The 26,870-nt window shown below is 39.6% G+C and overlaps 1 protein-coding gene across 2 annotated transcripts in view; it reads right to left on the minus strand.

Annotated features, from left to right (window-relative positions):
• Positions 1-855: 855 nt before the first annotated feature.
• The window catches only part of LOC149473370 (retinol dehydrogenase 16-like), a 65,255-nt gene continuing 39,240 nt past the window's right edge, over positions 856-26,870 (minus strand). For both annotated transcript variants that reach the window (XM_089680883.1, XM_089680874.1), the window contains exons 3-5: positions 12,543-12,801; positions 4,302-4,465; positions 856-2,855 (exon numbers count right to left, since the gene is read on the minus strand). In XM_089680883.1, the coding sequence (XP_089537009.1) occupies positions 2,647-2,855; positions 4,302-4,465; positions 12,543-12,801 (632 nt within the window). In that variant the 3' untranslated portion in view covers positions 856-2,646. The remainder of the gene's footprint in view (positions 2,856-4,301; positions 4,466-12,542; positions 12,802-26,870) is intronic.

Here is a 26,870-nt window from a genome sequence, read left to right on the forward strand (position 1 = left end):
AGATTGTACCAACTACACATATGAGGTGGATGGAGAAATCCCCTCTACTGAGATGTTGTATTTGACAGCGGCTCCTGCAAATGTTTCCCAGCATGTCCCTTCAACAGATGTCAATCAGATGATCGACTACTATCAATCAGGGATGGACACACACTGACCAAAATCTTGCTGGTCTGTCTTTAGCTAGCTATAGTTTCTGATTTCTGGAGATGAGGAGTTCTTACACAGCCTGCAGCTTTTGGAGGGTGGGGGTGGCAACTGCAAAAGAAATTTCAGAACCCCAGTTGAAAAACCCTGCTTTAGGCAATCCTTCTAACATCATTGACTTTCCAACAGTATATTACAAGCAGTAGTGAAAAACATATTAGTGAGTTTGTCTACCAATTTTGGTGCACATGATTTCCTCATCCTCTGTATAACTGAGTGTGGCTGGGTCTTCAACCGACATACTCTTCTAGAAGGTGTTTCTCTTTCTCACCATAGAAAGTTGGAACACATACACAATAAAATAAAGTCAGTTATGTCACTGAACTTATGAACTTATGAAAGTTCTTAGTGTTAGGGTTTTCCAACCATTGATAATTGGCATCAGTGCAGATCTACTACTGTATAACGGTCTCAGATGGATACTGAATGCCAGTTCCAATAATCCCTATGGATACAACAAAATTGAATCTGTATTGTAAGGAAATAACCCTGAGGAGGCACAGAGATGCTTCAAGTGTGTTCAATTCATGCATTTTATATATTAAAACATATGTCCAAGTGCTATGTGTTACAATGTAATGCATGGGGGGGGGGGGGTGATTTTTATATACACACACACACACTGCTCTGCATAAATGAGCACGCCACTTTGAAAGTAAGATTTTAATCAATATCTCACAAGAACAATTTCCAAAATTTTGACAAAACTGGGTTTTATAGAACATTTGTTTAGCTCATTACATGAAAGTAAGGTTAATAATATAACTTAGCTTACATAATCTTCAGTTTTACTCAAATTAGTTGATACAAAAATGAATGCACCACACAAAAAAACTACTCCATCCAGTATTTTGTATGACCTCCATGATTTCTAAGGACAGCACCAAGTTTTCTAGGTATAGAATGAACACGTTGGCGACATATTGCAATATCTTTTTCCATTCTTCAAGAACGACCTCTTTTAGAACCTGGATGCTGGATGGAGAGTGATGATCAACTTGTCTCTTCAGAACTCCCCTTAGGTGTTCGATTGGTTTCAGATCAGAAGACATACTTGGCAACTGAATGAATTTCACCCTGTTCTTCAGAAATGTAACAGTGGCCTTAGATGTGTGTTTTGGATCATTGTCATGTTGGAAAAGTGCATGACGACCAAGGGCACAGAGTAATGATAGCATCATCTCTTTCAATATAGAGCAGTACATCTGTGAATTCATGATACCATTAATGAAATGCAGCTCCCTGACACCAGCAGCACTCATACAGCACCATAGAAGGACACCACCATGTTTCACTGTAGGCACCATGCATTTTTCTTTGTACTCTTCACCTTTGTGACGCCATACAGTTTTGAAGCCATCAGTTCCAAAAACATTTACCTTAGTCTCATCACTCCAGAGTACAGAGTCCCAGTAGTCTTCTTCTTTTTCAGCATGGGCCCTGGCAAATTCTAGGTGGGCTTTTTTGTGCATGAGCTTTAGGAGATTTAGGAGAGGCTTCCTTCGTGGAAGACACCCATGCATGCCATTCCTCTGCAGTGTACGTATTGTGTCACGGGAAACAACCACCCCAGTATGGTTTTCTACTTCTTTAGGTAACTGCAGTGAACTTGCAAGGCAATTTTCTTCAACCCTTCTCATCAGAAGACTCTCCTGTCTAGGTGTTAACTTCAGTAGACAGCCTGGATATCTCTGTGAGAAGGTTGCAGTTCCATCTTTGTTACATTTTTTGTATCAATTTTGCTGCAGTATTTTAACTGATAAGTAAAGCTTTGCTGACCTTTTTGTAGCCTTCACCTTTCTTGTGTAAAGAACTTATTTTCTTTCTCAGGCCTTGTGACATTTCTCTTCCATGTGGTGCCATTGCTGACAACATTAAATGGGAAGGGGTTTTCTTTGTTAAGTAATGCCCTTTTATAACCAACTGTCTGCTGGACACCCGTTTAATGAATAAGTTGAATTCTTGTTAATTAGGATTTTATCTAAAATTTAGCTTTGCTCCTAAGACTGTCATTGGGCTGTATTCTTCTTTGCAACATGGTCTGGAATGAATTTGTTAGGAAAAATACTTTTTTGTGTGTGCAAATTAACAAATCTTGTTGGAATCAATGGCCCACATTTGTAGGAGTATTTTGTAGTATAGTGTCCCATGTTGATTCTGAAAGGAATGGAAAGGTTTTCTGACAAATTTGTTGGGGAGTACTCATTTATGCTGAGCACTGTGTGTGTGTGTATACATACATATTCAGAGAGAGAGAGAGAAAGAGAAAGAGAAAGAGAAAGAGAAAGAGAAAGAGAGAGAGAGATTGATATAGATAAAGTATGATGGGTGCAAGGTCACATTAATAGAAATGTGTGGTTGATTAAAGTAAAATAGATCTTAAAAAGATTCCATTGCCTTGGAAGGTTGGATAAGCTTTTCTTCATGCTTCATAGTTTCTCATTTAGGTAGATCTGGGGAGGAGTCGAGAAAAGAATCTGCCACACATGAGGGAAGATAAGACAAGGGCATATAGATCAGTTTGGCATACCAGCCAGCAGAGTAACGTGTCCATGGGTGCACTGCAGTTAGCGCATGCTCCATACAATCTGTAACAACTGTGATTTTTGGGTTGGTCATGGAACATAGCTTATTAACAAATCCACAATCTGTAAAGAAAAAAAAAACACTTCCCTTTAATATCTTTCATAGACCAGATATAAAAGGTTTGTATACGAATGACTTGCTAACAATGTTCATTACTAGGAAGTGAATTCTAAGAAGTTCTGTAGTGGCTGCTGTCACCTGAAATACTATTTTGTTGTTTTTTGTTTTTTTTTAATTTTTCTGCCACTGAGCAGTAGTCAATTATTTTTTCTTTGTTGATTCCAGACAAAAAATAATTTCATGCAAAAGCAATTTAGGTTGATGATTTTTGAAGACCACAATTCCAGGATGGCCCTATGGTCCCATGGCCCTAGGTTTCTGTGCAGAAAGGCTGGTAAGTTGTCGAGAATAATAGGGAATACTATGTTTTAGAAATCATTCTAATATTTGGACACAACAGCAACATAAATGTTACTCACTGGGAACTGATGACCTATGCTTTCTGTTCCTATCAATGGAGAGTGCTTTTGGTTCAGAGGGTTGCCATATTAGATATAGGCTGATCAGCATAATTTCGAACTAAATTTCCCTTAGTCTTTATCTTCTGCATCTCCCTTTCTTCAAGGTCTAAAGAATAGACCTCTTAAAATAAAAGTATAAATTCATTATAAATAGTATTTATATTTTTAGCCTTATTTTAAGGTCCACCCTGTCAATTATGAGGCGCACTGTTTAAACAGGTGACAGGGAGGAACATTAGCCTAAGAATTAAACCAATTAATTTTGGCTAAAAAAGTGTACCATGCAAAGCATGCCATAGTACCTAGTTGATTGGTAGGCACTGTCATAGGTGTGTGTTGTTGGTTGGTTGTAGAAGACTTCCCTTTGCCAAACACTGTAATCCTAGGTCTAAAGGATGTACAAGATGAAGCTATATAATGCACAGCATTTGTCTCTGACTGTGGATCTTGCTTTAGATATCTGAATGCTGAAGTATCTCCACTCAGGGCCACCAACCTAAAACAACTTCTATATACTGTAAATATATATACAGTATAAAGTGTATATAGCCCTTCTACTAGCGTGAAGGACTATGACCCCCTGTCCATTTCCCCCATGACAGGTGATTACTTTGCCAAAAATGGACCTGGCTTTCAACTTGACTCCTCACTTGCATCTACGCTGTCATTTTGGTAAGCTTTACCTGTACTTTCAATTCAGACATGGCTATAGATAAAAAGTACAGTATTGATGATGCCTACAGAAATTGATCTGTCATTCTTCTTCAATGTTTGTGTCTCAACGATGTGCATTTTTTTTTCTGTTACCTTGAATGTCATCCAAACCTGGCAAATCGTAGATAAAAGGTTTTCTACTTGTGAGTGCCATTTTACTTTCTAGCAGTGTTTTGCATAGTCTTCTACATAACTATCAGAAGTAAATATTAATTAATGTTATACAGCACCCACGCAATGAGATTTTATATATTTTAAGTCTTTATTACTTACATTGTTGATAATACTTTTCCCCATAGGCATTTTTTAGGTTCAGAGGCAGTTTTTTCCAAATGTCTGTGACACGGGCTTTTATTACTTCGGAAATCAGAATTGATGTTCTAAAGAAATCAGGATTAATGATGGAAACTTTCACTCCAAAAGGCTTGAGCTCCCTCCTACAAATTCATGAATAAAAAAAGGCATTGAAATGTGGTCATACTGTACATTGAAAAGATTATGTTTTTTCAAATTTTTAACAATCTGCTTTTATTGTTTTAATTTATTTATTTACATGGTCTCTAAAGACAATTACAATAAATTCAATTTATGAAGTAAAATACAGGTTTTTTTTTTACACAAACCTTCTGAGACCTATGATTCACCAAATAAAAATGTACATAAAGAGATCATATAAGAAAATGGTGGTCTATGTCACAAGGCCACATAGCTGTTTCAAGTAATGATTTAAAACACATTTGGTTTTTTAAGCCTGATTGTGTTATTTTCAAATATGTTCTCTTTTACCCTTTGAAATATATTTACCGAATTTGGACAGGTAGTTTAAAAATGTCCTTATTGTTGTTGCTAGATCTCTGTCCATAAAAGATTTTTACATTTGGTTTTGATTTATGTAAAATATTTCATAGTGAAAATACCAATGTGCTATTATTCTCGTATTTCTTCTGATTAAATTGTAGATTAGTCAGTTAGTAGAAAAACAATGATTTTCTGTCAAACGTATGTTTTTGTCCTGGAGAAATCGGAAACCTCTGATAAAAATAGAACATATCTGTTGGAATTATGTATGGTGGAATCATTCACCAACTTCTTAGATGAAATAGACATACTGTACCTGTCGGGGGCGGACTGACAACTCATGGGGCCCCTGGGTAATAGGGGATCATGGGGCCCCTGTGTCCTTGCCCAAACTCAAAAAAGCCTATGAAAAAGGTACCAAGGGCATTTCATGGGGCCCCCTACTGATCCCGGGCCCTCGGGCAGTGCCCGAGTTTCCAAATGGTCAGTCCGCCCGGTACCTGTAAGGAATCACATTTTAAGATATTCATACACCTTTTATGAAAGATACTCATACTGTTCATTAATGACCCCCATTATCACTTCGCCTTTCACACCTATTTACCCTTAATGTACCAGAGCCACTTTTACATTTCTGATATAGACCTGTTTATTCTGTGATAACTTTTTCATTACTTAAAGTGGTTGTAAAGGCACAAGGTTTTTTTACCTTCATGCATTGGCTCCCACTACTGTCAAACACAGCCAGTGAGCCACTGAAGGAAAGAATGGGGTTCGGGTCCGAGCTGCACTCTGTGTCTGAATGGATAGACAGAGCAGCTACTCAGGATCAAGCATGCTCGGGTGCCCCATAACAAGCTGTTTGCTCTGGGGGCACTAGGAAGGAGGGAGAGGCTAGGAACACCGGCGTGGGACCTGAGAAGAGGAGGATCAGGGCAGCTCTGTGCAAAACAATTGCACAGAGCAGGTAAGTATGACATGTTTGCTATTACAAAAAATGTAGTCAAGTTAATGGAATCACCCCTGAAAAGAAGGATAATTGAATACTTAAAAACACACAACTTGTTGGATCCAAAGCAGAATGGCTTTACTGAGTGCAGATCATGTCAGACTAATCTGATTATTTTTTTTACTATATTACCAATGTTTTGGACCAGGGTGGTGCTGTGGACATAGCATATCTTGATTTCAGCAAGGCATTTGATACAGTTCCACATAATGATCCAATACAAAAGTTGTACAAGCTAGAAGTTAACCTTTGGGTGGTTCAGTGGATATGCAGCTGGCTAAAGGATAGATACTAGAGTGCTGTTGTAAATGGGGTTCACTCAGAAAAGAGACCAGTCACTAGTGGTGTACCCCAAGGCTCTGTACCATGTCCGGTTCTATTTAATCTATATTTAAGTGATATAACTAAAGGTTTGTTGGGTAAGGTATGTCTTTTTGCTAATCACACAAAGGTGTGTAATAGGGTTGATATCCCTGGAGGTGTCTGTAACATGGACCATGATTTGGCATTGCTGGAAGATTGGACAAACAAGTAGAAATTGCAGTTCAATGTTTCTAAATGTAAAATAATGCACCTAGGGAAAAATAATCCCTTGAGAGAGTACAACATTGGGGTATATTGTTGGATGGCACTTCAGAGGAAAAAGACTTGGGGGTACTTATTTCAGATGATTGCAAAATGAGCAAACAATGTAGCCAGGCAGTAGGGAAAGCAAATAGAATTCTAGGATGCATCACTAGTGGGGTCACCAGCAGGAGGAAGGAGGTCCTGATTCCCCTATATAGATCTTCAGTTATACCTCATTTAGAATACTATGTCCAGTTCTGGAGACCTCACTTACAAAAAGATATTGATAAGATAGAATGAGTCCAGAGACGGGTAAGAAAAATAGTGAAAGTTCTAGGGAATAAAACATATCAAGTAAAACATATCAAGAGCACCTTCAGAAACTTAACATGTACAATCTGGAGGAAAGAAGGAAAAGGGGAGACGTGATTGAAACCTTTAAATAAATCAAGGGGGTGAATAAAGTTCAGTAGGGTAGTATTTTAAACATGAAACCAAAATCAAGAACATGGGGACATGATCTTAAACTAACTGGAGGAAAGTAGTTCAAAACTAATCTCAGAAAGTACTATTTTACTGAAAGAGTAGTTGATGCTTGGAATACTCTTCCAGCAGAGGTAGTGAGCCACATCTATACTCAGACCAAAAAAAGTTAACAAAAAAAACAACCCCCCCCAAGACAAATACACATACACACAAAAAAAAAACTCAGGCAAACTCAATGGACCACTTGGTCTTCTCCTGCTGTCACTTTTTAATGTTTCTAATGCCTTTAATATCACTTTAAAGCCTGGTACACACAATGAGAATATCAGACAGATGGTCATCTGTTGTTTTTTTTTTTGGCCTGCTAGTCTCATATCAAAAATGAATAGGTTACTCAATTTCTTGTAAGATGACTTCAGAAGTGATGTAATGTGTTGTATTGTAATGTATTCTTTCATTTCTGAGCATGCGTGGTCTTGGTCACTTAATTTTTTTCATGCAAATACTATACTAATTACATGAAAATTGTTTGTTCTGTTATCTTGCAAGAAAGATTTTTGTGCTTGTGCCTTTGGATATTTTCAGTGAACTGTCGTGATCAGCTTTCGAAAGCTGTGTACTAACGATCAGATTATTGGATGATCGTTCCGAACATGTTTTTGTTTGTCCGATTTTCTCATCCTGTGTACTAGGCTTAAGATAACGAGGTAATACATGTGCTTTCGTTTTTTTTTTAAACAAAGCTTTTTTTTTGTAATTATTGTTTTGCAAGAGTTATTTTTTATTTTCCTTAATCAATTAAACGTCAAAAACTAAACAATATGCACTTTTTCTTTTTTTGAGCAGTGTTAGTTTAAAAATAGTGTTACAGCAGATAACAAGTGCACATTTTATTCTATAGTTTGTCCTGTTTAAAATTACACTGATATTATGAATCTGGTACAAAGCGTTACAAAGATATTTACACTAAATAAAGTGGGTTTTTTTAATGTTGGACTGCAGACATAGTACAGGAAATGACCAGAGACTGCAGACATAATACATGAGATGACCAGAGACTTTAGACATAGTACGTGAGATGACCAGAGACTGCGGACATAGTACAGGAGATGACCAGAGACTGCAGACATAGTACAGGAGATGACCAGAGACTGCAGACATAGTACAAGAGATGACCATAGACTGTGGACATAGTACAGGAGATGACCAGAGACTGCAGACATAGCACGTGAGATGACCAGAGACTTTAGACATAGTACAGGAGATGACCAGAGACTGCAGACATAGTACAGGAGATGACCATAGACTGTGGACATAGTACAGGAGATGACCAGAGACTGCAGACATAGTACAAGAGATGACCATAGACTGTGGACATAGTACAGCAGATGACCAGAGACTGTGGACATAGTACAGCAGATGACCATAGACTGTGGACATAGTACAGCAGATGACCAGAGACTGCGGGTATACTACAGATGACCAGAGACTGCGGACATACTACAGATGACCAGAGACTGCGGACATACTACAGATGACAAGAGACTGCGGACATACTACAGATGACCAGAGACTGCAGACATAGTACAGGAGATGACCAGAGACTGCGGACATACTACAGATGACCAGAGACTGCAGACATAGTACAGGAGATGACCAGAGACTGCAGACATAATACATGAGATGACCAGAGACTTTAGACATAGTACTTGAGATGACCAGAGACTGCAGACATAGTACAGGAGATGACCAGAGACTGCAGACATAGTACAGGAGATGACCAGAGACTGCAGACATAGTACAGGAGATGACCAGAGACTGCAGACATAGTACAGGAGATGACCAGAGACTGCAGACATAGTACAGGAGATGACCAGAGACTGTATACATACTACAGGAGATGACAAGAGACTGCTGACATAGTACAGGAGATGACCAGAGACTGCTGACATAGTACAGGAGATGACCAGAGACTGCGGACATAGTACAGGAGATGACCAGAGACTGCAGACCTTTGGGGAGGGGGGGAGGGGGTACCAGAATTTGACAGGTACCCTGTCACAGCTGGGCGCCCACACTGCAGATGCTGGCACCAGGGAGAGAAGATGGCCGGTGAAAGCAGGACACCGCTGGACAGAGAAACAGGTAGGACCGAGGAGCAGGTTCTTCTGCACAGTATTCTAAAACGGCGGTGGCAATGGGGGGAATACCAAGCCGGCTGCTCCATATTCGCTCCATAAGACACACAGTCATTTTCCCCCATTTTTTGGAGGGGGGAAAGTGCGTCTTATGGAGCGAAAAATACAGTATATTAAATGTGTAAAAATATTAATAAAACGAACGAAGTTCAAATATTCATGTTTAATAAAATAGATGCGAACAACAAATAAAATCAGCAGGAAAATAATAATTGAATAGGTAAGGAGAATAAGGAGGTAATTAGGGCTGATAAAAGTATATTAAAGCAGAGTTCTGCTTACACTGTCAAAAAATAAAAGTCAGCAGCTACAAAAATTGTAGCTGCTGACCTTTAAAAAACAGCCACTTACCTGTCCCTCGGTCCTGCCGGGTGTGTCCCACAGCCCGTTTCACCAGCCGTCCTGTATTCCAGGAGGCCGGCATCTTCAGTGTGGGCACCCAGCTGTGACAGCTTGCGGCTTCACAGCCGGGTACCGACTGCGCATGTGCGAGTAGCGCTGCGCTTCATGAATGTTCCTTTAGTCTTCTGGGACCTGTCACGTGTCCCAATAGACTACAGGGAGGGAGGGAGGGAGGACACCTTCCGCTTCCGGTCACCTAGGCGATCGGACCGGAAGTGGGAGTGGGTACCTGTCAAAATCGGGTACCCGCTTCCCCCCGCCCCCTAAAGGTGCCAATCCTTAATGAGGAGCGGGGGAGCAGTCCTTAAAGCTGAACTTCCCCTTTTAGGTGAAGCTCTGGTTTAAAGATTAATGAGGAGTTACACAGAGCAGCATTTTATTTAAAGGAGAAGTACAGCCAAAGCTCTTTTGGCTATACTTCTCCTGTGAATCACAGGAGTGCAGTTTGTTCTGCACTCCTGCGACCCCTTTTTCACCTGACAGCGGGCTTCAGCAGTGACTGACAGCAATGGCTCTCTGCTCAAAGTGGCTGCGAGAACTCAGCAATAAGTGGTCATGTGATCTCTGAGTTCTCACCCTTAGAGCTGGCAGGGGATAGATGCAGCATCGGTCCGATGCTGCATCCACCTAGGCAAGGGCGGACTGACAACTCATGGGGCCCCCGGGCAATAGTGGATCATGGGGCCCCTGTGTCCTTGCCCAAACTCAAAAAAGCCTGTGAAAAAGGTACCAGGGGCATCTCATGGGGCCCCATACTGACCCCGGGCCCTCGGGCGGTGCCCGAGTTTCCAAATGGTCAGTCTGCCCCTGCACCTAGGTAAGTATGATGGAAAAAAAAAGCAATCCCACAGTTCTCTTTGAAGACCTTTTTTTTCTTGTCAGGTTGCTTTAACCAATTCAAGTCTGGACACTTTCACCCCCTTCCAGTCCAGGCCAATTTTCAGCTGTCAGCACTATCACACTTTGAGTGACAATTACTCAGTCATGTAACACTGTATCCATATGAAATGTTTATCCTTTTTTTGAGACAGATAGAACTTTCTTTTGGTGGTATTTGATCACCACTGGGTTTTTAATGTTTTGCTATATAAATGAAAAAATTTGGAAAAGAAAAAAACATTTTTTGCTTAGTTTTTGTTATACAATTTTGCAAATAGATATTTTTTCTTCATACATTTTAGTCAAAATGTATTCTGCTACATTTTGGGGGCAAAAATAACCCCAAACACATTATATTATTTATTTTGTGTGAAAGCTATAGAGTCTACAAACTATGGGATATATATTGGAAAATTGATCAGTTGAGATCCTAAAATGGTATGCAGGGGTGTATTTACCACAAGGCAAACAAGGCATTTGCACTGCCCCTCAGAAAAATGGTCAGAAGAAGGAACACATGCGGCATGGGAACCAGGTGGGATCCGAGTGAGGCTACGGGCTGCTTGATGGTGTATGCAGAGCCCGACTCTCATTCCCAGGGATGTCCGTAGCTGTGAAGGTGAGTGTCTTTCTCTCTCTCTCAATGGGGGGGATATGTCTGTTAGTGCAAGGCTCCCTCAGGTGGGGGGGCAAGGGTGTTGTTGGTCATTCTCAGCCTCTCTCCGCGGGGTGGTCGTCCAATTTTTGTGTTGCCTAAGGCAGCACAAAACCTAAATACACCACTGCTGGTATGGCATATGGCAGTGATCAGGATGTTGGTACGTTGGTATGGGGTATGATGGTGATCAGGACATTAGAGTGAGGTATGGCGGTGATCAGGAAGCTGGTATGGCAGTAGCCAGGATGCTGTTATGGGGGTGATCAGGATGCTGGTACGGGGTATGGCTGTGATCATGATGCTAGCATAGGGTATGGCGGTGATCAAAATCCTGGTATGGGGTATGGTGGTGATCAGGACGCTGGTATGGCATATGCGGTGATCAGGATGCTGGTATACGGCATGACGGTGATCAAGATGCTGATATGAAGTATAGCAGTGATCAGGATGCTCGTATGAGGTATGGCGGTGATCAGGGTGCTGGTATGGTGTATGGAGGTGATTAGGGTGGTGGTATGGTATATGGCAGTGATCAGGGTGTTGGTTTGGGGTATGGCGGTGATCAGGAAACTGGTATGGTGGTGATGAGGCTACTTTATTAGGTACACCTGTTCAATTGCTTGGTAACACAAGTCGCTAATCAGCCAATCACATGGTAGCAACTCAATGCATTTAGGCATGTGGACATGGTGAAGACAACTGGCTTAAGTTGGAAACGAGCATCAGAATGGGGAAGAAAAAGGATTTAAGTGACTTTGAACATGGCACGGTTATTAGTACCAGACCGGCTGGTCTGAGTATTTCAAAAACTGCTGATCTACTGGGATTTTCACGCATAACCATCTCTAGGGTTTACCGAGAATGGCAGTTGTGTGGATGAAAATGCCTTGTTGATGTCAAAGGTCAGAGGAGAATGGGTAGACTGGTTGCTGCGACATTCAGATGGTAGGGTCAGACTTTGGTGTAAACAACATGAAAGCATGGATCCATCCTGCCTTGTATCAACGGCTAATGATGGTGGTGCAATGGTGTGGGGGATATTTTCTTGGCACTAGCCAATGAGTGTATATATGTATGTATGTATGTATGTACAGTTTGTGTATATATATATATATATATATATATATATATATATATATATATATAAAATGTCAAGAAATTGTGAGCCACACGTATTTTATTCCGTCTTCTACTTGATGTTAGTACATCAAGTGGGCTTTCCTTTACCACATGTAAAATACATGCAATGTAGTGGATGAAATGCCAACATTCACTTGCTTCTTAGTTTAACCTTTCCTCTGCATACACACACCATAAATATTGCATACACATTTAATTTTCCTTTTACATATTTTTAGTGCTAAGTACCAGCAGTTTATTTAGCATTGCTGGTCCTACAGATATTAAATTGTAAAAAAATAGCATTTGGAAAATCTTTCAGTTGCTTACCCTGTTGTGGGTTCACCAAGATATATTGTGACATGAAACATATGGACTCTTGAAATTAAACAAATTACCTTAGGCTGTCAGAAAAAGCTTCTACTCCATACTTGGATAAGCAGTAACCACCTCCACACAGTGTTACCCTTCCTGCAATACTAGATACATTGACAATGCGTCCTTGGGATTTTCTGATAAGAGGAAGCAAGTTGATTGTAACATCTACCATCCCCAGGAGATTGACGTCCAGTACCTTGCGAAAATCTGCCCTAGTCAGCCATTCATTGGGGGCCATAGGGATTAAAATTCCAGCATTATTCACTAGCCCCCAAAGACCTACCAAAAGGAAAGAGAAGGAGACAATGTGATTGAAAATTATATCCCAGAAAGTTTAGAGGAACATTATTGCTTCTCTTATAAACATAAATGTCCATTTTTTACACTTTTCTACATACTCCTCTCAGCTCTATTCTTAAGGTGGATTAAAAACAGATATAAAATACTTATGGGGATAAGGCAGTACTGATTTACATTCTAAATGGGTTCATAACATTGTCAGGTTTTCAGTGTGTACATGCATTTATTTTGTGTTCTGAACAGAGGCGCAACTAGAACTTTCAGGGCCCAGGCACAAGAAACCATGAAGGGATCCGTGACCCCATCTCAGGGCCCTTTCTCATGTTCTGCAGTGTGCCCCCTTCCTGCCGCCTTGGGGCCCCTGCATGGTGGCAGAACGTCAGGGCCCAGTTGCAACTTGGAAGCAGGCAGGCTAGCAATGAAACACTTTAAAACATTGTCCTTGTTTGGCGACTTGAAACTGCGCATGTGCAGTTCCAAACTGAGATGATCAGTGTACTGCCGAGCTCGGTCTCTACTTGTGCAGCGGGGCATGTGACTATAAGCCACACCAATACATGCTTGTAAACGAATATTGGCAACAAAATGGAAAGTAAATTACATCTTCTTTATTCAAAACGAGGAGTAAAATGCTCCATAGCACAACCCATGCTACCGCGTTTCAGTCCAGAAAAAACATTATTCATAGCCATGGCTATGAATAAGGTCTTTTCTAGACTGACTCACGTTAGCGTGGGTCATGCTTTGGAACATTTTACTGCTCGTTTTCAATAAAAAAGATTTATGTACTTTCCACTTTGTTGCCGACATTCATTCACGCTTTTTAAAATAACTGCACCCACAGTACAGTCTCTCTCTTTCAGTGCTGATGCTGGAGCACAGAGAATTCCAGTGCCCAGTACCGGGCTGTCACCGCTGCGTTGTGTGTGGTGTCCAACAGCCTGTGGGCACCAGGAATATAGACAGTATTACTGGAGATGGGACTTTTTTCAGTATAAGCATAACTTCATCTGTCCGTCAGATGGAGGGACTGTCCCTCTTTTGAGAACAAATCCCTCATGTGCCTCGAGAAGCCTCAGGTGTCCCTCTTTTTGGTTTGAGTCCCCATTCCCACCTTCCTGTCATGCTAACGCTCGTTGTTTTGCACTTTTTCGGCACTTTGTTTGCGCAATGGTATAGGGCAGGCCATTCTTTGACCTACACATGACAGAGTAGCTAATGGAGCATCAACAGCGAGGCTCTTACTTTACTTTCCATTCATCATACATCAGCATCAGAGGTTGGTCATCAGCTCTGAGGAAAGGGATTCGTCCCCGAAATGCGTCAGTCATTTGACCGCACTGACAGTGAGAACACCTTGCCCGCCGTTGTGGCCATTGTCATTTTTCTATGCTTCTTAGATACATGTTTGGTCTGTGAGTATGTTTTTATGATTTAATTCCTACAATAAACCTTGGATAATGCACTAGGTGTGTGCGCCACCTGTTTTCTCTCCACCCCATTATCATTGTCAATATCTCCCAGCACCACATGATAATCGGGATAGACTTCCTTAAAAGGTTGAACACAATAGCTGACTGTGTGAACCAAGTACTGTGGTCACAAGTAATTACCCCGAATAAATATGGGAAACTTAAAACTCCCCATTCCCGGCAACACTGCCACCTGGTGGAAGAAAGGCCTGGTTCCTTGGAAATCCATTTCAGGAATAGTCAACTTCCTGATGTCATGGTTATCCAACCTGATGACCATAACCCTACCAGAAGAGATGAGGATCATATTTTTAGAATTCCCCGAAATAAAATAAAAGATATTTCCCTTGAAGATGATATCCTTACTATATTTTTTCATCAGGAGGATAAACCAAGAAAAGGGGGAAATCACGCCCAATTCTTGACAGGTATTGAAAGGGTTAACAGTGATTTATTTATCCCTATCCGGATAAATGGTCTTAATAGGTCAATGGATTTCAGACTCCATTGATAATTCTGATGATTATAATTCAATAGCTAGGTGTCTCTTAAATGTCACTATAGGGAATAAGACAGCCACCCATGTGTTCCTAGTCTTGGATAATCCCCAAACTAAAATTTATTTTGGCAATGATGTGTTACATTGCTTTGCAACTCAAGTCGACCTAATTAATGACTGATTATGGAGTCGACTAAAGGGGGACCCCGAGAGATAAAAAGATCTGGACTTAGCATTAAAATTTCAGCAACAGATGCCTTATGCTGTTGAAGTCCAGGTAGCCCAAAGAATTACAATTCCTAAGGACATAAATAATTTCATACTCCCCATCCAAGTTAAAAAGGGACATAGACTAAAGGGGTCAGATGTATTAGTATGCCTCTCCTATAAAATGCAGGGGCAAGGACTGAACATTACACATACACCCCTAGTCAACACACATCCCCAATGTACATTTATGTACATAATCTCTCCAATCAGGACATCTTCTTACCCAAGGAGACCCTCATTGGTCTGGCGGTAGAGACCGAGTATCACACTTTTTGAGTCACTAACCAGGGCATTGGACTCATCCCCAATGAATATTTATCAGAGGAACAATTAATTGAACAATCGTTCCATTCATTACCAGAGGGTATCTTCACCGTAGAGTCCATTTATCCCTTCGGATCTAAAGATGGTACTTGTAGAATTGAAGAGACATCAATTGTCTTTGATCAACCAATCAAAGAACAAGAGTACCCCAAGGAACCTGGATGGCAGGAGAACACACATTACACACTCAATGACCTCACCACAAAACTTGAAGAGGCATATGAGATAGGACAACCAGAAAGTTTTCCTGGATTCATTTAGTAATGAAGGCCCAGACGATAACCAGACCGGCGATCGGAGGTGTCAATGACCAGACCCTAGAAGGAAGCTCAGGTAGCCACCTGATGTCCTGTGGGAAAGACCAGATTGCCAGCGATCTATCCGGAGATGACAACCTGATGTCCCAGATCACTAAGGGCCAGTCCAGAGGAAGAAACCCGCCTACGAGACCGTCTCAGAAGACCCGTTGTGCGGAGGATCCTATGGACCCTGATGTGGGTGTCTCCACTAGGCCAGGCCGGGCTCATCGCAAAACCAGGATCGTCGTCAGGAATATTCGTCCGAGAAGCGCCTGAGTTCAATGTACAGATAAACCCAGCATTGCCCGCTGCCATTTCATTATCAAAAGACCACTTAATTCCAAAAGTACCATCGAGAAAATTATCCTTTACCCAATCACACCATCTAAATGACTCTTAAGAATGATCACTAAAATTTAAGAACTTTTATTCTGACTCAGATTGTTGTGATAGCGATTTATCCCTTGTGAGACCTCTGTGCCTAGCCTGTATAAGCAGATATAATCACTGTGGGCAATCCTTATCAGATAGCTGAACACACCAATACTGTGTTCATCCAGAAGTTGCTTTATTCTGTACATGTGACAACAGGATACAGCAGAATGAATGGTTTCCAGTATTATGCGGTCAAAAGATGATACTTTCTGTAGCGTACTATGCAGAATACATGTGTCCCTGTTACATGTGGACTGTTAGCTGCCTCCATGACACAGGAAGTGCTGTACTCAAGAAGAAGGGAGGAGCTTCATATACAAAGGAACTGTGTCATAGATCTCAGGGAGGCAATATGAAAAACAAATGCATTACCAAATAAGGCACTGGATGGCAGCATATAACTAACTATAGAAATATCCATAGGAAATGGTACAAAGAATAAACTATATGAATTCTCATGTACATTAACATAAATATTAACTGTGTAACAGCATAACTTTGGTGTTTCCGGAGAAGATCAATGGTCGCTTTAATCAAAAGTCACACTCACGATTTGCGATACATACACCTATCTATACGTGTTCTATCTCAAAAAAGGGGGATATGTAATGACTTTTGGAACTGTTTATAAAAAAATTTATATTATTCCAAATTTGGGAATCCTAGCTGACTGTCAGGGGTTAACATGCTAGAGTGAATTTCAAGGGATATTTCAAGAGGTTACCACACATAAGCAATGAGTGGAAGAGACTTGTTTAAGAGACAATGAGATTCAAACACCACTATTTGGATGTCTGCAGGTGAGCATATACGAGGTCTGAAAGTGACAATGGTGAGAGGAAATCCTCATTGTCTTATCTCTCCCAAAACCTTGGGAAGTGTATGATGACCAAACAAGACTTATTGAGCTGTCACAATACTGAGGTTTAACTCCAGTCCAGTCTGTTTAACCTAATTACCCAACAATGGATGAAATTTCCTATGTCACATCTCCTTGAACTGTATATGCAGCACAAGGTAAAACCTGGGTCATTTAAGGTACAAAGAAAAATTTGGTTTATATCAATGGAAATATTATCAAGGGTATATTTCCACACACAAATCTATTCAACAAAGTTGGGAATTGCATCCCACTCAACTAATGTTGAAGTGATGAAAGATAAGGTAGTTTGTAAATAAGGTAATGTCTTTATTTCCAAAGAACTCAGCCATTCCAATACAGTTTAGGTATCAGAAAAATGAGAAACCAAATGTATTCACACCTTTCTATGGTCCTTATCTAAGAGTTAGTAGTGAAATCAACTATACTTGAATAGCACATATATTTTATACATCAAGACATATGGTTTCTATCAAAGGATGAATCATCATTAAGACCACCAATTCATCTGTAATACTTGACTGTCTCCAGTGGATAAATCAGGAACATCTCTAGGTACGCAAAATGTTCAACTGTCCAATCAACAAGTATGTTGGGCGGTCCCTCGAAACAAAGGTCTGGTATAGTTTAAAAAGACCAGACACCTCAAAGTGAGGGGATTCAAGAATTCAAGGATTCAACAATCCATCATCCATCATTCCATCGATCCATCCATCTGAATTTCTTCCAAGCTTCCAATCTTCTGATCTGCTAAAACTTCTGCAACAGCTTCTAAGACTGCTATAACTTCTAAACTATCTCGAATCTACCCTGTTGCTACTATATACTGCACTATACCTCACTTGCTACCTGCGCCCATTTTGCTGAGAACTTCCAGCTGCCATTTTGAAGGAAAAGATTTCCACCAGAGACGCTGATGCTCAGTTAAATTCTGGGAGTGGTGAGACTGTGCTAGAATATTGAAATTTTCTCTGACATTTCAAACTTTCTAAAGATTTATCACCTTGTATTTTGTGGTTAGGAATATATTAAGGTCGTATATATAATTATCACTATACTGTTTGAAGTTGGTATTAGATTATATATTGCATATTAACTAATTTGTAGTGTTGTTGTGGTGCAAATTTTCAGAGATACTTTCTTATTTTCCCTGTGGCCACGGAAAATGAGAAATAATATCTGAAGCACTATAAGGTTACAATTGATCCCTAAAATTTTTTTTTATTTCCTTTAAATTGAAATCATATATTTTTTGATAATATCGAAATTAGCATATTATATTTTTGATTGTGTGTACGAGTATATAATCATCACCAGTATTTTGCATTTGTATTTATATATATATAAATTTTGTACATAAATACCGTATTTTTCGCTCCATAAGACGCACCTGACCATAAGACGCACCTAGGTTTTAGAGGCAGAAAACAAGAAAAAAAATATTCTGAACCAATAGACTGCAGACACATTACAGGAAATGACCAGAGACTGCGGACACAGTACAGGAGATGACCAGAGACTGCAGACATAGTACAGGAGATGACCAGAGACTGCGGACATACTACAGGAGATGACCAGAGACTGCAGACGTACTATAGGAGATGACCAGAGACTGCAGACGTACTATAGGAGATGACCAGAGACTGCAGACGTACTATAGGAGATGACCAGAGACTGCAGGCGTACTATAGGAGATGACCAGAGACTGCAGACGTACTATAGGAGATGACCAGAGACTGCGGACGTACTACAGAAGATGACCAGAGACTGCAGACACAGTACAGATGACCAGAGACTGCGGACATACTACAGGAGATGACCAGAGACTGCGGACACAGTACAGGGGACGACCAGAGACTGCGGACACAGTACAGGGGATGACCAGAGACTGCGGACACAGTACAGGAGAGGACCAGAGACTGCGGACATAGTACAGGAGATGACCAGAGACTGCGGACACAGTACAGGAGATGACCAGAGACTGCGGACACAGTACAGGAGAGGACCAGAGACTGCGGACACAGTACAGGAGAGGACCAGAGACTGCGGACACAGTACAGGGGATGACCAGAGACTGCGGACATACTACATCATATAAAGTCCCTACAGGGCCCCTCCACCCAGAATATCAAATGATCTGACACCATACATCAAGGAAAAGGACTACAACTCCCAGCATGTCATTTTTAACTTACAGAAGGCAGGGGGTGAACTGAGCTCCGAGGACAGGCCACACCAGCAGACGGGACCAAACTGCAGAGCAGGGAGCGCACTATGGACACATGCCAGGAAAGGGGAGGAGCTGTAAGGACAGGCCACACCTGCGGACCGGACTGCAGAGCACAGAGAGCAGTACACAGACATGCCAGGAGCGGGGAGGAGCTCCGAGGACAGGCCACACCTGCAGGGCGGACCGGCAGAGCTGGGTTCGGCGGGGGACTGCCTACTATGAAGAGCTGCGGGGACAGCCCGCTGAGAGACGGGATAAGGTAGGGAGAACGTCAGTGACAGTCTGCAGTGGGAGGGGACAGCCGCTGGCCCTAACACGGCGGGGGTGACAGGTGGAGGACTGTCAGTATCCAGAGAAAGAAGGGATAAGGCAGGGAGAGCATCGGTGACAGGCTGCAGTGGGAGGGGACAGGCTGCAGTGGGAGGGGACAGCCGCTGGTCCTAACACGGCGGCGGTGACAGGTGGAGGACTGTCAGTATTCGCTCCATAAGACGCACAGACATTTCCCCCCATATTTTCTGGGGAAAAAAGTGCGTCTTATGGAGCGAAAAATACGGTAACACAAAAAAGTATTTTGCGCTAGTAAAAAATTATCTCCATAAATCAAATATATAAATGGTGCAAAAAAATATATATATATGAAAGAAATGTTCACACTTTTTTTAAAAAATTAATAACACAAAAAACGTGCACCAAAAAATATATAAAGTGACAATACCACCACCAAACTTAAACTCACCAGAGCTAAAAAATATTTTTAAACCATATATTGCTCTGGGAACAGTAGTATTAATAATAATGATAAGTCATTCATAGATGTATCTTCAAGGAATAGTATTCTGCAGAGCCCAGATCCACATAGACCAATTTCAGATGGAGCCAATTACTTTCAAATCAATTATCATCAAGGAAATCCACTTCTCAAGAAAAGCCACCTTCAAACGTATCCAAAGAGGGAAATGGCAGACACTCGGAAGAAACAGAAGAGCTTCATGGTGCAGTATTATTAAAACAACATCTTTATTTAGTACTCATTGTACTTAACTCAAAGGGTGTCCCAGCCGACACCAGCATCAACAGCAATCACAGCAAAACAGACCCAGCTACTTGGCACATGCGCAGTAGCTCATTGGAAACGTAATGACGTCACATTGATCAAGCTCCGCCCTACGCGTTTCGTCATCGACGTCCTCAAGGAGCGGATGGATGTGAGATGTCGCAACCTCATTAATATGCACTGCACAGGGAACGATCAGCTGGCATCAATGAAAATCAAGCAGGCAAGCCACTACAATGATGGCAGATGTCCGCAAATGATACACAAATGTTACACAAATATATAAAATCTTTACAACATCAAGGAAGGAAAAAATATATATATATGTATCTACATATAGGGAAATTAATAATTAAATAACCAAATAGATATAAATAAATAATTAAAGGGCCAGCCAATCTCTAAACCCAATCTCAAATTCCCATCAAAATAAATTTAAAGGGCCAGTCTACATTGGATTAAAGAGGGACTCTAACAATAAAATAAAAACATACAAAAATTAAAATTAAAATCATAAAATTGTCATAAAAATATCGCAATTAATAATCAAATGTACAGATATTAAAAATTTGTGAGAAAACAGTTCAAATCAATATCAACATTTAACCCATAAGGCTGCAAAGAATTCAACTCATAAATCCAAAACGTCTCTTTTTTGGATATTTCATTAACCAGATCCGAGCCCCTCCAATGGGGTTTCACCATCTCAATTCCATAAAAGGTAAGTAGGCTTGGATTACAATTATGTACTAATTTAAAGTGTTTTGATACACTATGTTTATCGAATCCTTTTTTTATATTTCTTATATGTTCACCTATTCTTGTTTTTAAACATCTTCCAGTTCTACCAATATATCTAAAGTGACACGGACACTCCAAAGCATAAATCACATGTGTAGAATTACATGTAATCAAAGAGTTAATCTTATATTCTTTCTCGGAAAATGAAGAACAACATGACTTCCTTTTTTTATTATTAATATCCTTTACAGTCCTTCATACTTTACACTTCCTACAAGGAAAAAAACCTTTTAGATTTGGAAACAAGTCGATCTTTCTCGGGGGTTCGATAACATTGTGGGCCAATCTCGTCCTTAAAGACCTATTTTTTCTGTAAATAAATTTTGGTGTCTTGGATAAAAATTTATTCAGTATATCATCTTTTAATAAAATAGGCCAATATTTTTTGAAAATTCGTTCAACATTCTTATATTGCATATTATAATTGGTGACAAAGGGTACATTATTTTCAAATCCCAAATGTGTCTTTCTGTTTCTAAGAAGCATCTCTCTATCTCTTTTATTTATCGAATCTCTTTCCTTAACCAAAAAACTCCTATCATACCCTTTCTCTATAAATCTCTCAATTAACAACTCAGTTTGGTCAAAGAAGTCTTTATTATCACTACGATTTCTCTTTATTCTAGTAAATTGACCTCTAGGGGTACTATATAGCCAATTAGGGTGATGTCCACTAGATGTAGGTATGTAACTATTTTTATCCACTTCTTTGAAATAAGTTTTAGTAAGAATTTGACCATTATCTTTATATAGGATCAGATCCAAAAAATTTATTTGCTGAAAATCACTAGTAACAGTGAACTTCAATCCATAACTGTTCATATTGATATATTCCATAAAGGAATCAAGCTTATCCCTGGACCCATCCCATAACATTATAATGTCATCTATGTACCTCTTGTATAGCGCCATCTCTGGCCATTTGCCAAAAATACTTTCCTCCTCCCATTTATCCATCACTAAATTTGCCACACTGGGAGCATACTTAGCTCCCATGGCAACACCCTTACATTGCTGAAAAAAAGCATTGTTATACCAGAAAAAATTATTGTTCATCGCTAACTCTAGCAATTCAACAACAAACTTCCTCTGTGTTCTTTTTAGAGATGATTTATGTTTAAGGGCCCAATTGACCGCACTAATTCCATCAATCTGATCAATGTTAGTATACAATGATTCTACATCTATAGTCACCAACATGCAATTGTCAACATTATATAATTCTTTAAGAATATTGATAAGATGTCCACTATCCCTCAAAAAAGCTTTATTTGTCCTAACAATACTTTGTAGGAAGGTATCAACATATTCACCAACCCTTGCAAACAACGAATTAATACCGCTCACAATGGGCCTCCCCGGTGGTTTCTCTTTATTTTTGTGTATTTTGGGTAGATAATATATGGTAGGTATTTTAGGATGTTTTATCAAAAGATATTTGGCCTCTTTTTCAGTCAGTACACCCAAATCTTTCCCCTTATTAATAAGACGTTTAAGTAATGTTTTAAGTTTTTTAGTAGGATTTTTTGTCAATATTTTATATGTGTCTTTAATTTGTAATAATCTCTTCATTTCTTCCTCATAATCATTTTTATTTAGAACGACAATACTGCCCCCTTTATCAGCACTTCTAATTACTATATTCTTTCTTTTTTCAAGTTCTTCAATACCCAATTTAATATCTTGTGGAATGCAATGAAAACCTTTAATATTCATATTCTTAATCTCATTTTCTACCATATTTTTAAATACCTCTAAAAAGGCATTCCCCGAATTTTTTGGATTAAATGTGGACGTATTCTTTAAACCACTATTTTGAAAACCATTGGAAGACAAACTAGAATTTTCACCTTGAGACTTATTCAGTTCAAAAAATTTTTTAATATTGAGTTTTCTCACAAATTTTTGCAAATCAATAAAAACATCGAATTTATTTAAATTCGTCCTTGGTATATATTTCAACCCAAGGTCTAACACTTTAATTTCTCTTTCAGAAAAAATAACATTACTCAAATTATAAATCCCAGCCCCTACTGTTCCCTTTTTCTCTTTTTGTCTCCTACCTCCTCTCTTCCCTCTATATTTCCTATTCCTTCTTCTCTGCCATAATTCCCTTGTTCTCTCCAATCTTTCTCCTGTGGTCTGTATCCCCTTGGTATCATATTCCAACCCCTGTGGTGGTATGGAAAACCCCCCCTTGGTGGAAAGAAATTTTGATACCCTCCTCTTCTATATCCATTTCCCCTATATCCCCCCTGACCTCTATAATTAGAGAGACCTCTCATAGGTCTCCCACTATTCTCATATTGATAGGGTATTTTATCATGATCATTTTCAGATATTCTAATTACAAGATTCTGAAATGTCACTTTTTGTTTGGAGGGAGATGCAGTAAGATGATTAATCACTGGGGATTTAGGATTTACAATAGTAGCTTTTTCAGGTGTAGAAAGTTGAGAATCACACCCATCAGTGGTGATCTTATCTTGCCATTTATACACTCTATTATTTTTATAATCTTCAGTATCTCTTTTATATTTCTTAACCTTTTTATTTTAGTATCTTTATCCACTTTAGTAATATGGTCCTGTAAATTTTTAGATCTATCTTTATAATCATTGGTATCTGCAAACGGCAACATCACATCTTTAAGCTCTTTAATTTTAAAGTCTACTTTTCTCAGCTTAACCTGTCGCCTCTTTATAATTAGTTCCAATAAATTACTCTCACAATGATTGAAAAATTGGAACCACTCATCTACCAATTCTCTATCCTCCATACCATCATTAGCAGGTATGTCCCATCTCAATCTCCTGGGGGTGATTTTCTCTTTCAAATAAAGTTCCAAAGTATTCACATCCCACCATATTTTAATTTGTTTCTCTAAAAGATATTTCAAACTTTTAAAGTTTTCTTCTAAATTCACACTGTTTGATATACCCATGGGATTAAAAACTTCACTTAGATCAACTTTCCTTTTTTCCATATATCCAAAGATATCCATGGCTGCCAATTATAAATCCCTCAGAAGAGAGAAGCTAGTAAAAGAAAAAATATATATAATGGCGCCTATGGAAAAAGTAAAAAATATCTATATATATCTATAAATCACTTATTATAATATACCAGCTGCAAAAAATCACCATAAATCAATAAGGTGTAGTAAGTAACACAAAAAAGTATTTTGCGCTAGTAAAAAATTATCTCCATAAATCAAATATATAAATGGTGCAAAAAAAAATATATATATGAAAGAAATGTTCACACTTTTTTAAAAAAATTAATAACACAAAAAACGTGCACCAAAAAATATATAAAGTGACAATACCACCACCAAAATTAAACTCACCAGAGCTAAAAAATATTTTTAAACCATATATTGCTCTGGGAACAGTAGTATTAATAATAATGATAAGTCATTCATAGATGTATCTTCAAGGAATAGTATTCTGTAGAGCCCAGATCCACATAGACCAATTTCAGATGGAGCCAATTACTTTCAAATCAATTATCATCAAGGAAATCCACTTCTCAAGAAAAGCCACCTTCAAACGTATCCAAAGAGGGAAATGGCAGACACTCGGAAGAAACAGAAGAGCTTCATGGTGCAGTATTATTAAAACAACATCTTTATTTAGTACTCATTGTACTTAACTCAAAGGGTGTCCCAGCCGACACCAGCGTCAACAGCAAATACAGCAAAACAGACCCAGCTACGGTAAATCTATTTATTTATTTATCAAAAAGGCAAGATTTGTGTATATGGTACGAAATCATATTGGTAGAAGGACTCAAGGTAAATTATTAAGTGGTGATCAATTTATTAAGGTGTCCAAATTATTGGTTTCTTAAATACTTGTCGTATTTTAACGGCTGGAGGCACTGCAATATTTTGTTTAAGGGAGAGGACACCACCCTACGTATTTAGAATAAATTATTACATAAACCACCATGGGGACTTTCACAAGGAGTGGACTGAGGCTGGAGTCAGTGCATTAAGAGCCACCACGCACAGACGGATTCTGGACATGGGCTTCAAATGCCATATTCCTCTTGTCAAGCCGCTCCTGAACAACAAACAACGTCAGAAGCGTCTTACCTGCGCTAAAGAAAAACAGACCTGGTCTGTTGCTCAGTGGTCCAAAGTCCTCTTTTCTGATGAGAGCAACTTTTGCATCTCATTTGGAAACCAAGGACCCAGAGTATGGAGGAAGAATGGAGAGGCACACACTGCAAGATGCTTGAAGTCCAGTGTGAAGTTTCCACAGTCTGTGTTGATTTGGGGAGCCATGTCATCTGCTGGTGTTGGTCCACTGTGCTTCATTAAGTCCAGAGTCCTTCCGTAGACGAGGTTTATGGGGATGCTGACTTCATTTTCCAGCATGACTTGGCACCTGCTCAAACTGCCAAAAGCACCAAAACCTGGTTCAATGACCGTGGAATTATTGTGCTCGATTGGCCAGCAAACTCGCCTAACCTGAACCCCATAGAGAATCTTTGGGGCAATGCCAAGAGAAAGATGAGAGACATAAGACCAAACAATGCAGAAGAGCTGAAGGCCACTATTGAAGCATCCTGGTCTTCCATAACACCTCAGTAGTGCCGCAGGCTGATAGCTTCCATGCCACGCCTCATTGAGGCAGTAATTGCTGCAAATATGTACTGAGTACATATACTTTATATACATATATACTTTTCAGAGGTCCGATATTGTTCTATGTACAATCCTTGTTTTATTGATTGCATATAATATTCTAATTTTCTGAGATTGTGGATTTGGGGTTTTCATGAGCTGTAAGCCATAATCATCACAATTATGACAAATCACGGCTTGAACTATTTTGCTTTGCATGTAATAAGTCTATCTCATATATTAGTTTCACCTTTTAAGTTGCATTACTGAAATAAATGAACTTTTGCACGATATTCTAATTTTTCGAGTTTCACCTGTATATATAAATACAGAGAGCAATAACACAACAGAGAGATAACAGATGGAAGTTTAGAGAGGTAGAATACTTGCCACCAGCCTTGGTTTAAGCAGATCAAGTTTCCTCAACAAAAGGGTACCGTCTCCCAAGTTGGTTCCTGATGTTAAAAAGGAGATCTCTTCATCTTACTGCTCCAAGCATAACAACCGTTTTCTAGGAACCCACCAGGGTGTCTCCTTACAGCAGAGAATCAATCTCCTCATTTGGGGAGGGGTGTTTTAGGCAGGGAACTCAGGCTATGACCAAATCCTTCGCAGTTTATATCATGGTCAATAACCTTCCCTAGGTGCATGTAGCAGCCTAGCCACTAGTAGATTAATATGCAGAATGATATCCTGAACGTCCAGACATTAAACATGCCATATTTCACTATTTCAGCTAGAACTATATGGCTCTCTGCTCTCCTGTAGACTTCAACTAGATTTGTAAGATATTAGGCGATTCGCATTAAACTGAGCTATCCAAATATACAGTTGCAAGAAAAAGTATGTGAACCCCTTGGGATTACGTGGAGTTTTGCATGAATTGGGCATAAAATGTGCTCTGAACGTCATCTAAGTCACAACAATAGAAGAACACAGTCTGCTGAACATAATACTACACAAACATTAGATGTTGCCATGGTTTAACTGCACATAACATGTAAACATTCACAGTGCAGGGAGGAAAAAGTATGTGAACCTTTGGACTTAATAACTGGTTGACCCTCCTTTGGCAGCAATAACCTCAACCAAACGTTTCCTGTAGTTGCAGATCAGACCTGCACAACGATCTGGAGTAATTGGACCAC

The sequence above is a fragment of the Staurois parvus genome, unplaced genomic scaffold (genome assembly GCF_062004578.1).
Source record: "Staurois parvus isolate SC_StPar_1 unplaced genomic scaffold, SC_StPar_1.0 ptg000017l, whole genome shotgun sequence".
NCBI lineage: Eukaryota > Metazoa > Chordata > Amphibia > Anura > Ranidae > Staurois > Staurois parvus.